The sequence below is a fragment of the Cyanidioschyzon merolae genome, chromosome 6 (assembly GCF_000091205.1).
Source record: "Cyanidioschyzon merolae strain 10D DNA, chromosome 6, complete genome".
Classification (NCBI taxonomy): domain Eukaryota; phylum Rhodophyta; class Bangiophyceae; order Cyanidiales; family Cyanidiaceae; genus Cyanidioschyzon; species Cyanidioschyzon merolae.
The window spans coordinates 431,267-444,589 of NC_010132.1; the positions used below are offsets into that span (position 1 = coordinate 431,267).

A 13,323-nucleotide genomic window follows, 5' to 3' on the forward strand; every position below is an offset into this window, starting at 1 on the left:
ATTCATCCATCGCAGCGCCGCCGCCGCCGCCGCTGGTGCCGCTGCCATCCGCCGACGCATCGTACTCGGGGATGCCGCGGCTGCGGGGCACAGCGTTACGGTGCACGTCGCGCTAACGACCTGGGTTACCGCAGGCGTTCCCTTTTCCTGGTATGCGTAGAGGTCGTGGTGAGCCTTGTGAAACCGGGGCTCGACGGGAGCTGGCGTGTACGTTGAGCTTCGTTCCGCCTGGGTCGGCTGGCGGGTGGACTCGTGGTAAGCCGCCACCACCACCACCAACACCAACACCACGTGCACCATTATCACCACGATCACCGCCAGGTTCGTGTCAACAAGTTTCAAGGACGATACCAGCGTCGGCACGAGCCAACAATTGCGAGCGGGTACGCATTCACGCAGTCGATTCGTGTGTTTCTCTAGTCGCGTTGCGGCGACGAGACTCGAGCGGGATCGGCGTTCTAGGTCGTGACCGCGCCCGCAGCAGCAGCAGCAGCAGCAGCAGCAGCAGTTTCTGGTTGGCGAACACGCCAACTCGGCGCTGGTGCACCGGCCTCGAGGCGCGCGGTACGGGCTTTTTCGTGCCGCGCTCTTCAGAGCACCTACTTTACAATTGGGGTTCCCGAAGGCACGTAGTGCAGCGAGGCACTTGCCAACGGGCTAGCGCTGGAGCTCTGATGCTCTCGCTGACCAGCCACCGTCGCCAAGAGACGCCATGCTCATCGCGGACAAACGCCGGCGATACATTCACGTCGGATGAATTGGCCACTGTGGAGCAGCTGTTAGAGGTCGCGCCGCAAGAGCGTGCGGAACTCGACCGGGGAGGCACTCTGTCTGAATCAGACGGTAATGGGCGCGGTGAAGCCGAGGGTGTAGCTGCGACAGCTCCGGCTGCGACAGAAGGCATGGACCGTCAACGTGCGCGCCTCATCCAGGACGCTCGGTCGTCGACCCGTGCTGTGCACGGCGGTGAACGTGCCAAGGGCGGAAAGAAGGCCAAAGCGACGGCGGACTCGTTGACAACACCCATCGTGCAGTCTTCAACGTTCACGTTCCGCAATACGCGGGAATGTATCCAATATAACTTAGGTAAGTACTCCTCGTTCGAATACGGAAGGTACGGAAACCCAACGACACGGGCTGCGGAGGAGAAACTAATCGACCTCGAGTGCGGGAATCTGGCACAGCAGGATGCTCATCCGGACTCCGCCGTCTATGATGCGCTCTTGTCGGCCTCCGGTATGAATGCCGTCACCACCATGTTGTTTGCATTGTTCGCCTTGGACAATGCAGATGTACGGGGCGCGGGGCTCGGTACCACGGTCTCAGAGGAGGGCACTGGTGGTTGCCTCATCACGACGACAGACTGCTATCGCCGAACGCGCCAGTTTATTGAAGAAATGATGCCCCGACTCAACGTGCGCGTCGTGATCATGGATCCAAGCGACCTTGCGCTGCTGGAAAGTACGTTGCGGGAAATACGAGAGTCCACCGACGGCGCCATCACCCAGCAGAGAGTCGTGTTCTTCAGTGAGTCGCCGACGAACCCCCTTCTGCGTCTAGTGGATGTGCCGCGCATTGTTGCACTGGCGCGTCAATACGATATGATGGTCTGCATTGATAGCACGTTCGCCACACCAATCAACCATCGACCGCTAGAGCTTGGGGCGGATCTCGTGCTCCACAGTGCGACCAAGTACCTGGGTGGCCACAACGACATTCTTGCCGGCGCTCTGATCGGCCGTGCTGAACTCATCGCAAAGGTTCGTCGCGCGCACGGCATCCTTGGTGGCGTCATTGATCCCCACACGAGTTATCTGCTCCTGCGTGGACTCAAGACCCTCAAGATCCGTGTGGACGCCCATAATCAGAATGCTGCCGCTCTCGCACATCGACTGGCCAATGATGAGCGCATCGCCTGTGTCCATTGGCCGGGTTTACCTGAACACCCCGATTATCACCTCGGTCGCCGCCTTCATGAAGCGTATGCTCAGTTTAGGGCAGCGGATGGTGGTTGCGGCTTTGGTGGTGTGCTCTCCTTCGAGTTGCGTGGTCACTTGCGCGGTGGCGCCGACGATCCCTACGGTGCGGAGACGTTTCGCCGTACGGGAAAGTTCATCGACGCACTCCGCATACCGTACATCGGCCCGAGCCTGGGCGGCACGGAAACTCTCGTCGAACAAGTCTGCATCATGGGCTATTTTGATCAACCGCTTTGGCGACGACGCCGTCTCGGAATCACTTGCGGTCTCGTGCGTTTCTCCTGTGGAATCGAGGACGCTGAGGATATCGTTCAAGACGTGATGCATGCACTAGACGTGGCGTTCGAGGATACGTACGTGTGAGGTTCAGCAGGGTAGGCTCGCTACCAGAGCGACTTGAGCTCACCAGAGCAGCGCATAATAGCATCTCCGTCGGATGCTCGACATGCTATAAACAGAGGCAGGATCATTTACGATACCGCTTGTTCGTAAACCGGAATGGATGCCCAGTGTAAGCACAAAACGGGAGAGACCCTTTTCGGCTGGTGTACACGCTAACGTTTGGGTCGCGTCCCACGCTGATCGACACCAGCCTTTGTTCGCGTTTTCTACCACCGCCTCCTTTTGCTCGCTCTTAGCTCCAGCGTGAACTACGACGGTCTCAACTGTCCCGCCAGCTCCACTTTCAGGAGTCGAAGCATGTCGATGGCAGCGTTCAGGTCGCGGTTGCGCTGCCTCCGGCTGGTGTCAAGGCTCCGCCAGCACCGGCAAAAAAGGTCGCGATCGACGCCTCGCTTGCCACCTTCGTGTTCTTTGAATGGAGCCACGAAGCGGCCCGGCACAGCGGTGACACTTGGCACTGGTCAGAGGCTCGAGCGTATTCACCACACCCTGTGAGCCGCGGACGACCCTGTAGCGCGTCAGGGCTCGCTTCATCGCTCGGTAAACGCTCTGCCTGGAACAGAAGCGTCCTATCAATACGATTCTCGGTGTCAACGACTGGTGCACTATCCTAGAAGCACGGGATTCTCGCCGACGATACCCTGGGCGGGGGCTTTGCCCGCTGCACACACACACACACACACTCATACGTACATCCATCCATCCATACATACATACATACGCACACACAGCATCGCGTGCAGTTCCATTCCATTGAGGGCTGTGGAGCGCGAGTTCTGCATAAGATGGAACAATTGCCTTGACGAACTTGCTGGCTCTAGATCGAGTAGAGATACTGCGATCTGTCGAGGCTTCCTGCGACCAAGGCGGTGACACTTGTTGTACCACAGGCGATCGCCGCGGTAATCGAGTCCCAAGTCGAGCATTCTCTTCCAAACAAACAGAAGAGACAGTGCTTCTCGGGGCTTGGTAACGAAGCGGTAGCATACTGCTGCCGAATGCCGCCTCGATCCTGGTCACAGAGACCCGAGGATTCGTCTCCCGCACGGAATGGATTCCATGACGCCAGGAGTCCAGTGAACTCTCTGTGTGTGAGCTTGCGAACAGGTCGTCCGAGCACGACATACACCTCTCTCCATCTCCATCGGCCTGCCGGGCGCATATTGCTGCACCCCAAGCGTTGCCTCAATATAGAACGATCGAAAACTTGAGGTATGCACGGTGTGAGCGTGCTGCTCACTCGCAAACGAGAGGACTGGCGGCTTGTACGCGTGCAACGGATGCTCATTGCAATGTTTCCGTATGAACCGCTGTACGAGTGTATCGCGAAGCATCCTGACTCTGGTAGCGTGACGAATTCGGGCGGGACAGCGTCGAGGAAGCCGCACCAAAACGTCGACCGATGATCCTAAAACGACGCATGAATCCATCATACGTTGTTGGTGCACCTCGAATGTCGAGCGTGTTCGTGTACCAAGAAAACGCTGGAGACAATATCCAGCGGCATCGACAGAACAAACAGTTCAGCGTTCCAGTTTGAGATCCGGAACGGATGAAGATGCTCTCCGATGGAGCTCTTGTCAAATGTAACCTGCCTTTCCACGCGAATGACTGAGCGTCGGGGCCTCTCAACGATGATTCTTTCACAAAATCTGCCACTCCTAGTAAACCTTACCCGAATTTACAGGCTACCGTTGGTGTTGGTGAAAGCTTTGCAACGCCCGCGGCATCAACTTTGCGAGATGTGCGCGGTTTGTGTGCCTCTCGCTGCGCAGTGTCGCTTGAGTGGCATCCTTGGATGAGCGCTGCCCAGTTTCATGATCATGAACACGAGGATGGCCTCGTTGACGACGACGACGACGATGCTGAAGCATTTGCACTAGACGGGTTCGGAGCGCTTCGGCCTTCGTGTCGATCACATTTTGTTGACGCCTTCGTAGTCGATTGGCGAGAGCATTCCTCCCACGGCTCTTTCGGAGTGAGGGGTGCTTCACCCGACGCCGCCACGGCGGTACCGAAGCCGACAAACCCCCGTTCTCATCGGTCTGTGCATCCTCGGGTGCCGAGCTCTGGTCTTCTCGAGGTGCTGCCTCGTTGGGTGCAGTTTCTGCTGGTGGTCGGTAGCGAAGCTGCGAGACTCGCCTTCCTGTGCGCTGGACTCTGCGGTGATCTCGTTCTACCCGTCCAATAAAGTTCGGGTCGAGCGCGATGGTTTCTGGTGGGAGCTTCTCCAGCAGCAGCTGCACTTGCGCTGCGCGGCGCTGTGCTTTCTGCCAGTAGGGGTTAGGCTCAAGCGCATCAAACTCGGGCTCTCCGGATCCAGGGACGAGGCACGACTCGAACCCAGTAGAGTAGCCAACACCGAGCACATCTTCGAAAGGCGCAAAAGCAACAGCGCTGATCCGCGTCCCGCCGGCTCCAACACCGACCCGTGTCTGCAGGTAGGGCTCGTACGCCTTGGCCTCGTACAGTGCCCAGTCCTTCCAGATGATCACTCGACCTCCAGCGCTGTGCCCGATCGCCAAGAGCCCAGTTTGACTGACGTCCATTGAGGTAATCAAACCACCGCTTTTCGATTCGTAGGAATGAATCGGTCGGAACAGTTTCCGCATGTCCCATACGGCAAAGTGTCGACTCGCTGCCCCGGCGGTTACCAGGTAACGACCGCCGTGATCGGTGGCGACGGCAGCAACGCCACCGTAACCCGGATGCGCAAGAACCTTTGCCAACGGCTCGTTTGGCATAGCCGGAGACCACAGCTGCACCGTTCCGTTGGCATGTCCGGTGAACGCGACGCCATGGTAGGGGCTCGTCGTGAGCGCAGCGCTCGGTCTGCCCAGATGCGTCGGGAACTGGGCCACCGTCATTCCATTCGAGACGTCGGTGTAGTGGAGTTCGCCCGTCTCGCTCATACTCAATAACAAAAGATGATATCGCAGAAAATCGAGACTATGTGGGCGCGAGTGTTGACGCAGGCAGTGGATCTGGGCACCACTGACGGCGTCGTGGATAGCGACAGCACGTTCCACGGCCGCTGCAAACAACCCGTCTGTATGCAACATCACAACATCGCGGAGGTGTTCTCCAAGGTGCAATTCTGGTGCCATGGTGCGCTTGCGGCGCCAGTCCAGAACGACGACATGGCCGTTGTGGAGTCCTCCCAGCAGCAAGACACGCGAGCTTGCAGAATAACGAGCTCGGTAGCCCATGGTGGGATGTTCGACACCGTTCGAGCTAGCGGCTCGTTCTTGCTTGCGGAGTACCTGCGAGGCGCGAGTTCGCGAGTAGTCCTCAAAGTCGAGGCGAAAACGCCCTCGTTGTGCATAGAGGCTGCTTGCTTCCTGTAGCGCTTGCTGAGAAACGTGGCTCGTATGGCGTTCGAGTTCAGACTCGGGCTCGATGAAACCACGCCGGCCTTCCCGATCGAGCAGCAAGTCAAGTTCAGCAGACCGTTCGGCTGCCTCTCGAGACTGGTGCACCACTTGTTCGATCTTATGCCGAAGGGAACGCTGCGAGACCCGCACCATCGTGTGATCGCTCAGCAGTGCAGTGGCGGCCGGGGGCAGTCGCTGGTACCGCTTGTAACCGGGTGTCGCCTCGAGCGTCGTCACGCGTTCCTCCACCATACTGAATTTGAATAGAACCCGAGATGCAATATCTAACGTAGTTTGACGCCAGAGAGCAAGTCGCGGAATCCGTGGAAGCGACCCGCGATTCGTCGACGACTCAGGCGCCGTGTGGCACACGCGGCACCGCCAAGCCGTGTTTGCACCGGCGACGTTTGCGTTCCCGAGCTCGAACGCCTGCGTGCAGCTGTCGCGCAGGTTGATGAGCTTTAGGTTTAGATCCGATGGTGTCAGGTTGCTTTGATCAACGAAGGTCAAACGGACAACAAACGGGTCGTCATAAGATGTTGGCGAGTCCGCGTGGCATACGCAGGCCAAGTCTGCAAACCGGATATGGATGTAGGTCAATACTTGAATGTTTTGTACAAAAGTATAACAAAGATCCCTTAGCGGCGATGCGACTTTCTCATGGCGGGTATCGACGTCGTACCATATTAACCATTATTGGTCTAAAAAGTACAACAAAGGTCCCTTAGCGGCGATGCGACTTTCTCATGGCGGGTATCGACGTCGTACCATATTAACCATTATTGGTCTAAAAAGTACAACAAAGATCCCTTAGCGGCGATGCGACTTTCTCATGGCGGGTATCGACGTCGTACCATATTAACCATTATTGGTCTAAAAAGTACAACAAAGGTCCCTTAGCGGCGATGCGACTTTCTCATGGCGGGTATCGACGTCGTACCATATTAACCATTATTGGTCTAAAAAGTACAACAAAGGTCCCTTAGCGGCGATGCGACTTTCTCATGGCGGGTATCGACGTCGTACCATATTAGCCATTATTGGTCTAAAAAGTACAACAAAGGTCCCTTAGCGGCGATGCGACTTTCTCATGGCGGGTATCGACGTCGTACCATATTAGCCATTATTGGTCTAAAAAGTACAACAAAGATCCCTTAGCGGCGATGCGACTTTCTCATGGCGGGTATCGACGTCGTACCATATTAACCATTATTGGTCTAAAAAGTACAACAAAGATCCCTTAGCGGCGATGCGACTTTCTCATGGCGGGTATCGACGTCGTGCTCCATTGCGTTCGATCACTCGGGTTTTTGTTTGATGGTACGTCTACATTGACCTGGGGTTCCAGATTCCAGGTTGGATAATAGCATTCTTGAAAGTGCCCATCATGGTGCACCATACCTCCATGCGCCATTCCACATACTTGCTCTTGGACGTACCGGCCGCTTGATACGTTCTATTGTTCGCAGAGTGCCTGCGCTGCGCACCTGCCATAGCGCCTAAACCCCTGGTACAGATGCATCACGGAGACAGAACGACTTTACCATACTAGCAAGGGCATCGGCATGAGGCGCGCTCCACTCGACACGGAATCAGGATTCATCATCATCCTGAGCATAGGGAAGCTGCGCAGACGGACCTACTGCATGCCGCAGCGCGAAGCGATGTACTAGGAGTCCACTGCGACCGGGGCGACGTCCAGATGCAGCTTACTTGTTCCTTGTCCCAGAATAAACTGCATTGCGGACGCGTTGCTCAGGTCTCGACACAACACCCCGGTATTGGAAGGAGCACGAGGCACTAGGCTGGCAGACTCGTCCGGCTCGCGTGATTCTCCGCCTGCAAAGTCAACTTGAGAAAATACGGAAAACTCTGTTCCATATGCAACGCTGAACATGAAGCTTGAATGAAAGTGTTATCCAGGTGCTTGTCAGTTGTCACTTTCTGTACTCTCGAACAGACTTTCTCGCAGGGTATTTGTGCCCGGAAATTGTTGCTCGTTGCCAATCTTCAGGAAACAGCATCGCCACCGGAGTATTCGGAATGGATCGCTCTTTACAAGTTTGACGTCAACCTCTTCAAACGCGGATGAGCATAATCGACGCACAACGACAGTCAGGTATCTGGATCATACATAGGCATACTTTCATGGACACACTTGGGAGTAACATGGCGGTCTCGGAATTCCCGTGGAGGACGTTCCCAGCGCTTGACCTGGCGATGCGTCCGAAAGCGCACCTGTGCAATGCGTTCCGCGAAGCACATGTCCGTAGACGGGCCGGGGCGCGAGAAAACTTTACTTCTGGCGTCTGCAGTCACTTTAGGGCTTTGCGCTGCGTTCAATATACGCTGACGATCCTGTACTCCGTCATTGGTAGCGTTCGCTTCCTTCTCGAGCGAACACGGGTACCCGTTGCAACCAGCGCCCGAACGTACGTGCGCCTGGAGCCCGTGCCCCAGCACCAGCACTCTCTCGCTACTTGAACGCTGTCCGCGAGACTCGTGCACTTTTCCACCGAACCTTTCGAAAACGTCACCTGGCAGCGGCTTGATGCAAGGCAGACTGTTTCTGCGGGGTTTACGATTTTTTGGTTATCACGGCGCGGTGGCGGCAGAGCGAACGCTTGGCCAAGTGTTCCAGGTGGACCTCGAGGTTGCCACCAGCGTCCTCGGTCGAGCAGCGCGAAGCGATTCCCTTCAAGATACCCTCGATTATGTGAAACTGTACGAAATCGTAAAAGAGGTTGTGCAGGGCCCTCCAAGGAACCTCGTTGAAACCTTAGCCCTCGATATTATTCAGCGAGTTTTCCAGTCGTTTCAAGATGCCGAGGAGGTCTCGTGCGCAGTGCACAAACCCGCGATTTCGATTCCGGGAAAAGTGGACCAAGGCTCTATCGGTGTTCAGTTTACCAGGACAAGGCAAGCTTCATGCAGCAGCAACAGCGCCGCCACACCGTGTTAGAGAACGCCTTGTAGCTAGTTGCCAGAGCAGTACCCGGTCTGCTTGAAGGGTACATTCACAGGTCTAGCGAGGAACTGCAGTGCTCGCCACTGCGGCTCTAGTGCATGACGAAAAATGGATATGCATTCAACGCGAACCGATCATCCCGGAATTGTGTATGTCGCAAGCAAGCACGTGCCGCCTGGTATCGCTGACCAGTTCGAACACGGGCGCAGACGATGTGCCGTGGCACGCTCAGCGCCCCCGGTCTCTCTCCTGGAGTGTGTGTGTGTGTGTGTGTCTATCGATACACCTGGTAATCGCGTCTGTCTTTCCTATTTCAGCGGGCCGGGAAACGCGCGCCGCTGCGAATGCTCACGGACGGGCTGTCTTCGTGGTCGTCGTCGTCGTCGTCGTCGTCGTCACGATTATCATGATCATCATCATACTGTGCAGTTTGGGGCGATTCCCAGTCGCGTTCGTGCCAACACAAGCATCTGGCGTGGCCGCTCGTTCCGCATATCAGCGGAAACGCGCTTCCGCGGAAAAAGCTCATTGGCGCCGATACTCCAAAGGCCCCGTTGATGCAGCCTCGGACGCACGCCAAGCTCACGACATCAACTCGTGTACGCGATACGCGTCCGCGAGTCCATTGCCTGATAGTAGCGAAAGACGGTGCCTTGAGCATAGCCCTCCTCTCTCATTGCGTCCATCAACGGGTCGACGCAACTGCTGCATCTGGTCTGTAGACGGTGCGAGCCAGCGCTTCCCCCTGGGAGGCACTCCACGCAAGGTCGAACGCTTTCAGACAGCAGCACCAGTGCGATACTCAGGGTGTAGGACCGCCAACGGTCTCGACGCCTTGCCCGGGATCCGCACCGGATAGCGCTTTGTCCTGCGCCACGGTTGCCGCTTTTCCGGTCGGCGAAGCGCCCTGGGCGAGTTCGTCAAAAGTCTTGTGCTCTACAAAGGGGCGCTTCCCGAGTAGCGTTTCCATACCCTCCCGCGTAATCATTTCATTCGCCAGTAACTCCTCTGCAACAAGGCGAACCTGTTCCTTCTTCTCCTCGAGTAAACTTCGAGTTCGCTCGTAGGCACTGCGCACAAGCTGACGAACCTCTTCGTCAATCTTCTGGGCAGTTTTATCGCTGTACGGCTTGTAGAAGCGCGGTGATGTATCATCATTCCGCCGCTGGAAAGCAAGATTTCCCAGTGCATCGCCCATACCCCATTGGGTCACCTGGTTGTACGCCATGGTGGTGATCTTTGAAAAGTCGTCGGCCGCACCAGTACTTATCTGACCAAAGAAAATCTCCTCGGAAACGCGTCCAGCTAGGGTCATGCACATGAGGTCCAGCAGCTGTTCCCGCGAATACAGTCGCTGGTCCCGCGGCTGGTACTGTGCATAGCCGAGCGCTGCAGAGCCCCGCGGCACGATCGAAACTTTCAGCAGTGGACTTGCGTATTCCAGAAACCAGCCCGCAACTGCGTGCCCCGCTTCGTGATACGCCACGGTTCGCTTTTCCTCGGGTGACATGACCATGGTTTTCTTCTCAATGCCACCGATTACCCGATCTATCGCTGCTTCAAAGTGAGCGCGCGCGACCCCTTTGGCACCAGCGCGGGCAGCGATCAATGCAGACTCGTTACAGACATTTGCGATATCCGCGCCCGCAAAACCCGGAGTTCGTGCGGCAAGCTCTTTCGCGATAGCCTCTCGATCGATGGAGGGGTCCAGTTTCAAGGGGCGCAAGTGCACCAGGAAGATATCTTTGCGGCCTTTGATGTCGGGTGGATCGATGGCGATCTGCCGATCAAAGCGACCTGGACGCAGGAGCGCTGGATCCAAAACGTCTACCCGATTGGTACCAGCGAGAACGACCACCCCGCTGTTGGGCTGGAAGCCGTCCATCTCCACAAGCAGTTGATTCAAGGTATTTTCGCGTTCATCGTTACCTCCAATGAGGCCACCACGGCCTCGTGATCGACCGATGGCGTCGATCTCGTCGATAAAGACGATGCACGGGGCAAGCTGCCGTGCTTGTGCGAAGAGGTCGCGAACGCGCGAGGGGCCCACTCCAACAAATAGCTCCATAAAGTCGGAACCATTGATCGTCAGGAAAGGGACGCCAGACTCGCCAGCGGTGGCTTTCGCGAGCAGCGTCTTGCCGGTGCCGGGCGGGCCGTGTAAAAGTGCGCCCTTGGGTATCTTTGCACCGATGCGCTTGTACCGCTCTGGACTTTTCAGATAGCTCACAAATTCCATGATTTCTTCTTTGGCTTCATCAAGTCCCGCCACATCACTGAACCGAGTGCCGATGCGGCTCTTTGGATCTCGATTGAGCACCGTCACGGAAGCGCGTCCGACGTTGAAAATGCCGCCACCGGTGATGCCGCCGGCGCCGCTGCCGCTGCCAGTGCTACCGCTGCTTCCTGGCGGACGCAGCATGCCACCAAAAGGGAAGCCCGCCCCTGTACCGCCGCGAGCTCCGAAGCCGCCCAGTCCACTCATTCGTCTCACAATGTAGATGTAGGCTCCGATAAGGAGAATGGTGGGCGCCCAGTTCACCAGGGTCGACAGCGCAGAGGTCTCATTTCGGTATACAATCGGAATGTAATCGATGGGCTCCAGACCCATGCGCGACTGAATATCCTCGAGTCGTCGTTCCAGGACATCGACACTGGGCACCACAAAGGTTGCCACGGGTCTCTGCCACGGGCTCTCCCACGGCGACCCGTTGCCGGGGCGAGCACTTGCACGACCCTGCGCCTCGCGTTTGAGAAAGACACGGGCTTCGCTGCGGTTCACGACCACGATGTGGGATACGAGCCCTCTCTCCAGATACTCACGACTGAACTCTTGGAACGAGATCTGACGCGGTTTGGGTGTGCTGAACGGGTTGCTCGCACCTGACTCGGATCCGCTCAGCCAGAGCGCTGCGGCTAGACCGGAGCCAAACACGAGAAGCGCCCACCAGTTGGGTCCGGGTGCGCCTCCGCCGCTTCTGCTGCCTTTCGCTCGGGAGGCGTCGCCGCGCTCGGGTTGGGTATCACTAGCCAGACCCTCCCGGTCTGCTGGCGAACCGACCCCCGGTTTTAAGGTTGGCTGCTCTTCTGGCGGCTTTCCCTTCTTCCAACCACGTGGGTACAAGTCGCGAAACGAGGAGTTCCATCTGTTTGCAGACAAGCAGCGTGCAAGCAGTTCGTCGGGAGCGCGTACCACTCTATGTACCACTTCACGTCGCAACAGACCAGCGTTCTGGGAGTCAGCCCCAGAGCAGCGCAGGTGCACAGCAGCTTTTTGCGCACCGCTCAGCGCTGAACCTCTCCACAGGTGTACCAATAATCTTCTACTACAGAGCGCTTGCATCGAGAGCCAAAAGCTCGGTGCCTTGGCCTGCACCTCACGAGGCACACTGCCTGTACTGGACGCCAGCTGGTTGCCCCCGTATTCACCCGCAAGCAAGCAGGTACATGAGCATAGAAGCGCGCATTACCGTTGCCGTTCTGTACCGGGCGACGGTGCCTTGTGCTGGAGGCGAAGCGGGGGCATAAATGTAGTTATTCATCCTAGTATGGATTTATTCATATAGGCATGTCTCATTCACACTTTGATTGCGCGCATGCACCGATGCCACGCAATACGTTGCCTGATCGCTAAGTATGTACATTAATGAACCTTTTAGACTAAAAGAGTACCCATCCACTGGATCATGAAGACACAGCGGAAGCTGACTAGCCAGCCAGCAGGCCGGCAGGCGCCGCCCCGTGCGCGACCCTGCCGTCGAGCGGTTCGTCGAGAGCGCTCGCGCGCGCATGAGCCATGGGATCTCTGTGTCGGGCTGCGAGCGTTTAGCGCTTTCACGGCTGGCTGTGTGGGCGGCAGCTTTGCGTGAGCGGACTTAAGAGTATTGAACAGTGCTTGTCCCGGGAACCTGACCGAATACTTCTTATTTTGAGTTCATCTTGCGAGATAGTGTTGCACAGACGCTCTCTAGAAACCCATGTCCATGAACCGAACTGGAACGGACTGGCACCCTTGGCCGGCCGTTGCGCGTTTTCCAAAGTCTGTCCAGCTTCTCGGAGGTGTCGGTTTATCGCTTGTATTTGCGTATACCATGGTGGAGTTCTCGCGACGCATCGGAAGCCGTCCGCGAACGGTGGTGGAGGACTGGCAGGCGGAAACGGAGAAGCGCGCGCTCCAAAAGGAGCGTGAAGCCGGTGAACCTACCGTGCTGAACCCCATTTCCCGCTCGTTCAAGTAACGGCTCGCTATCGCTCTGGTTGCGGTAGGGACAGGTGTCGTGCGTGTCGCGGCCTAGTGCTGTGGGGGCAACGGCTAAGAAGCACACTGCAGCGGTTCAGTGGTGGTATTATTGCGAAGGTGCACGGGGCTCTGGCCAAAAGCTCACTGGCACCAGAAGCTCGGCGAGTGGTCGCTGGGTGCGCACCAGATGTTCGCGCGATCGGAGAGCAACCGTGTCCGATACGAGAATCAACGTCGTGGATCAGGTTTGGTGGCGTGGAGCCCGCGGGAACTTTTGGGTCTGAGGCTGGTCTAGGGAGCGCACCCGTTTTTGGTCTCGTGTGCGTAACGCGGACGCGGCACCGACTGAATGATCGCAGA

General features: G+C 57.1%; 4 protein-coding genes across 4 annotated transcripts, besides 1 other annotated feature; 2 read left to right on the forward strand and 2 right to left on the reverse strand.

Annotated features, from left to right (window-relative positions):
- Positions 1–152: 152 nt before the first annotated feature.
- On the forward strand, positions 153–2,342 carry CYME_CMF156C (cystathionine gamma-synthase; the record flags this gene model as incomplete). The annotated part of the gene is made up of 1 exon (XM_005535742.1): positions 153–2,342. One exon carries the CDS (start codon positions 153–155, stop codon positions 2,340–2,342), a length of 2,190 nt encoding a protein of 729 aa, XP_005535799.1.
- Positions 2,343–4,069: 1,727 nt separating this feature from the next.
- Positions 4,070–6,007, reverse strand: CYME_CMF157C (probable U3 snoRNP component Utp7p; the record flags this gene model as incomplete). Its single annotated transcript, XM_005535743.1, has 1 exon — positions 4,070–6,007. The coding sequence occupies one exon, from the start codon at positions 6,005–6,007 to the stop codon at positions 4,070–4,072; it is 1,938 nt and encodes a 645-aa protein (XP_005535800.1).
- A 2,299-nt stretch (positions 6,008–8,306) lies between these two features.
- On the forward strand, positions 8,307–8,717 carry CYME_CMF158C (dihydroneopterin aldolase; the record flags this gene model as incomplete). The annotated part of the gene is made up of 1 exon (XM_005535744.1): positions 8,307–8,717. One exon carries the CDS (start codon positions 8,307–8,309, stop codon positions 8,715–8,717), a length of 411 nt encoding a protein of 136 aa, XP_005535801.1.
- Positions 8,718–9,525: 808 nt separating this feature from the next.
- On the reverse strand, positions 9,526–12,066 carry CYME_CMF159C (AAA-metalloprotease FtsH, mitochondrial precursor; the record flags this gene model as incomplete). Its single annotated transcript, XM_005535745.1, has 1 exon — positions 9,526–12,066. The coding sequence occupies one exon, from the start codon at positions 12,064–12,066 to the stop codon at positions 9,526–9,528; it is 2,541 nt and encodes an 846-aa protein (XP_005535802.1).
- A 464-nt stretch (positions 12,067–12,530) lies between these two features.
- Positions 12,531–13,323: part of a sequence feature (possible transcribed region) that runs on past the window's edge.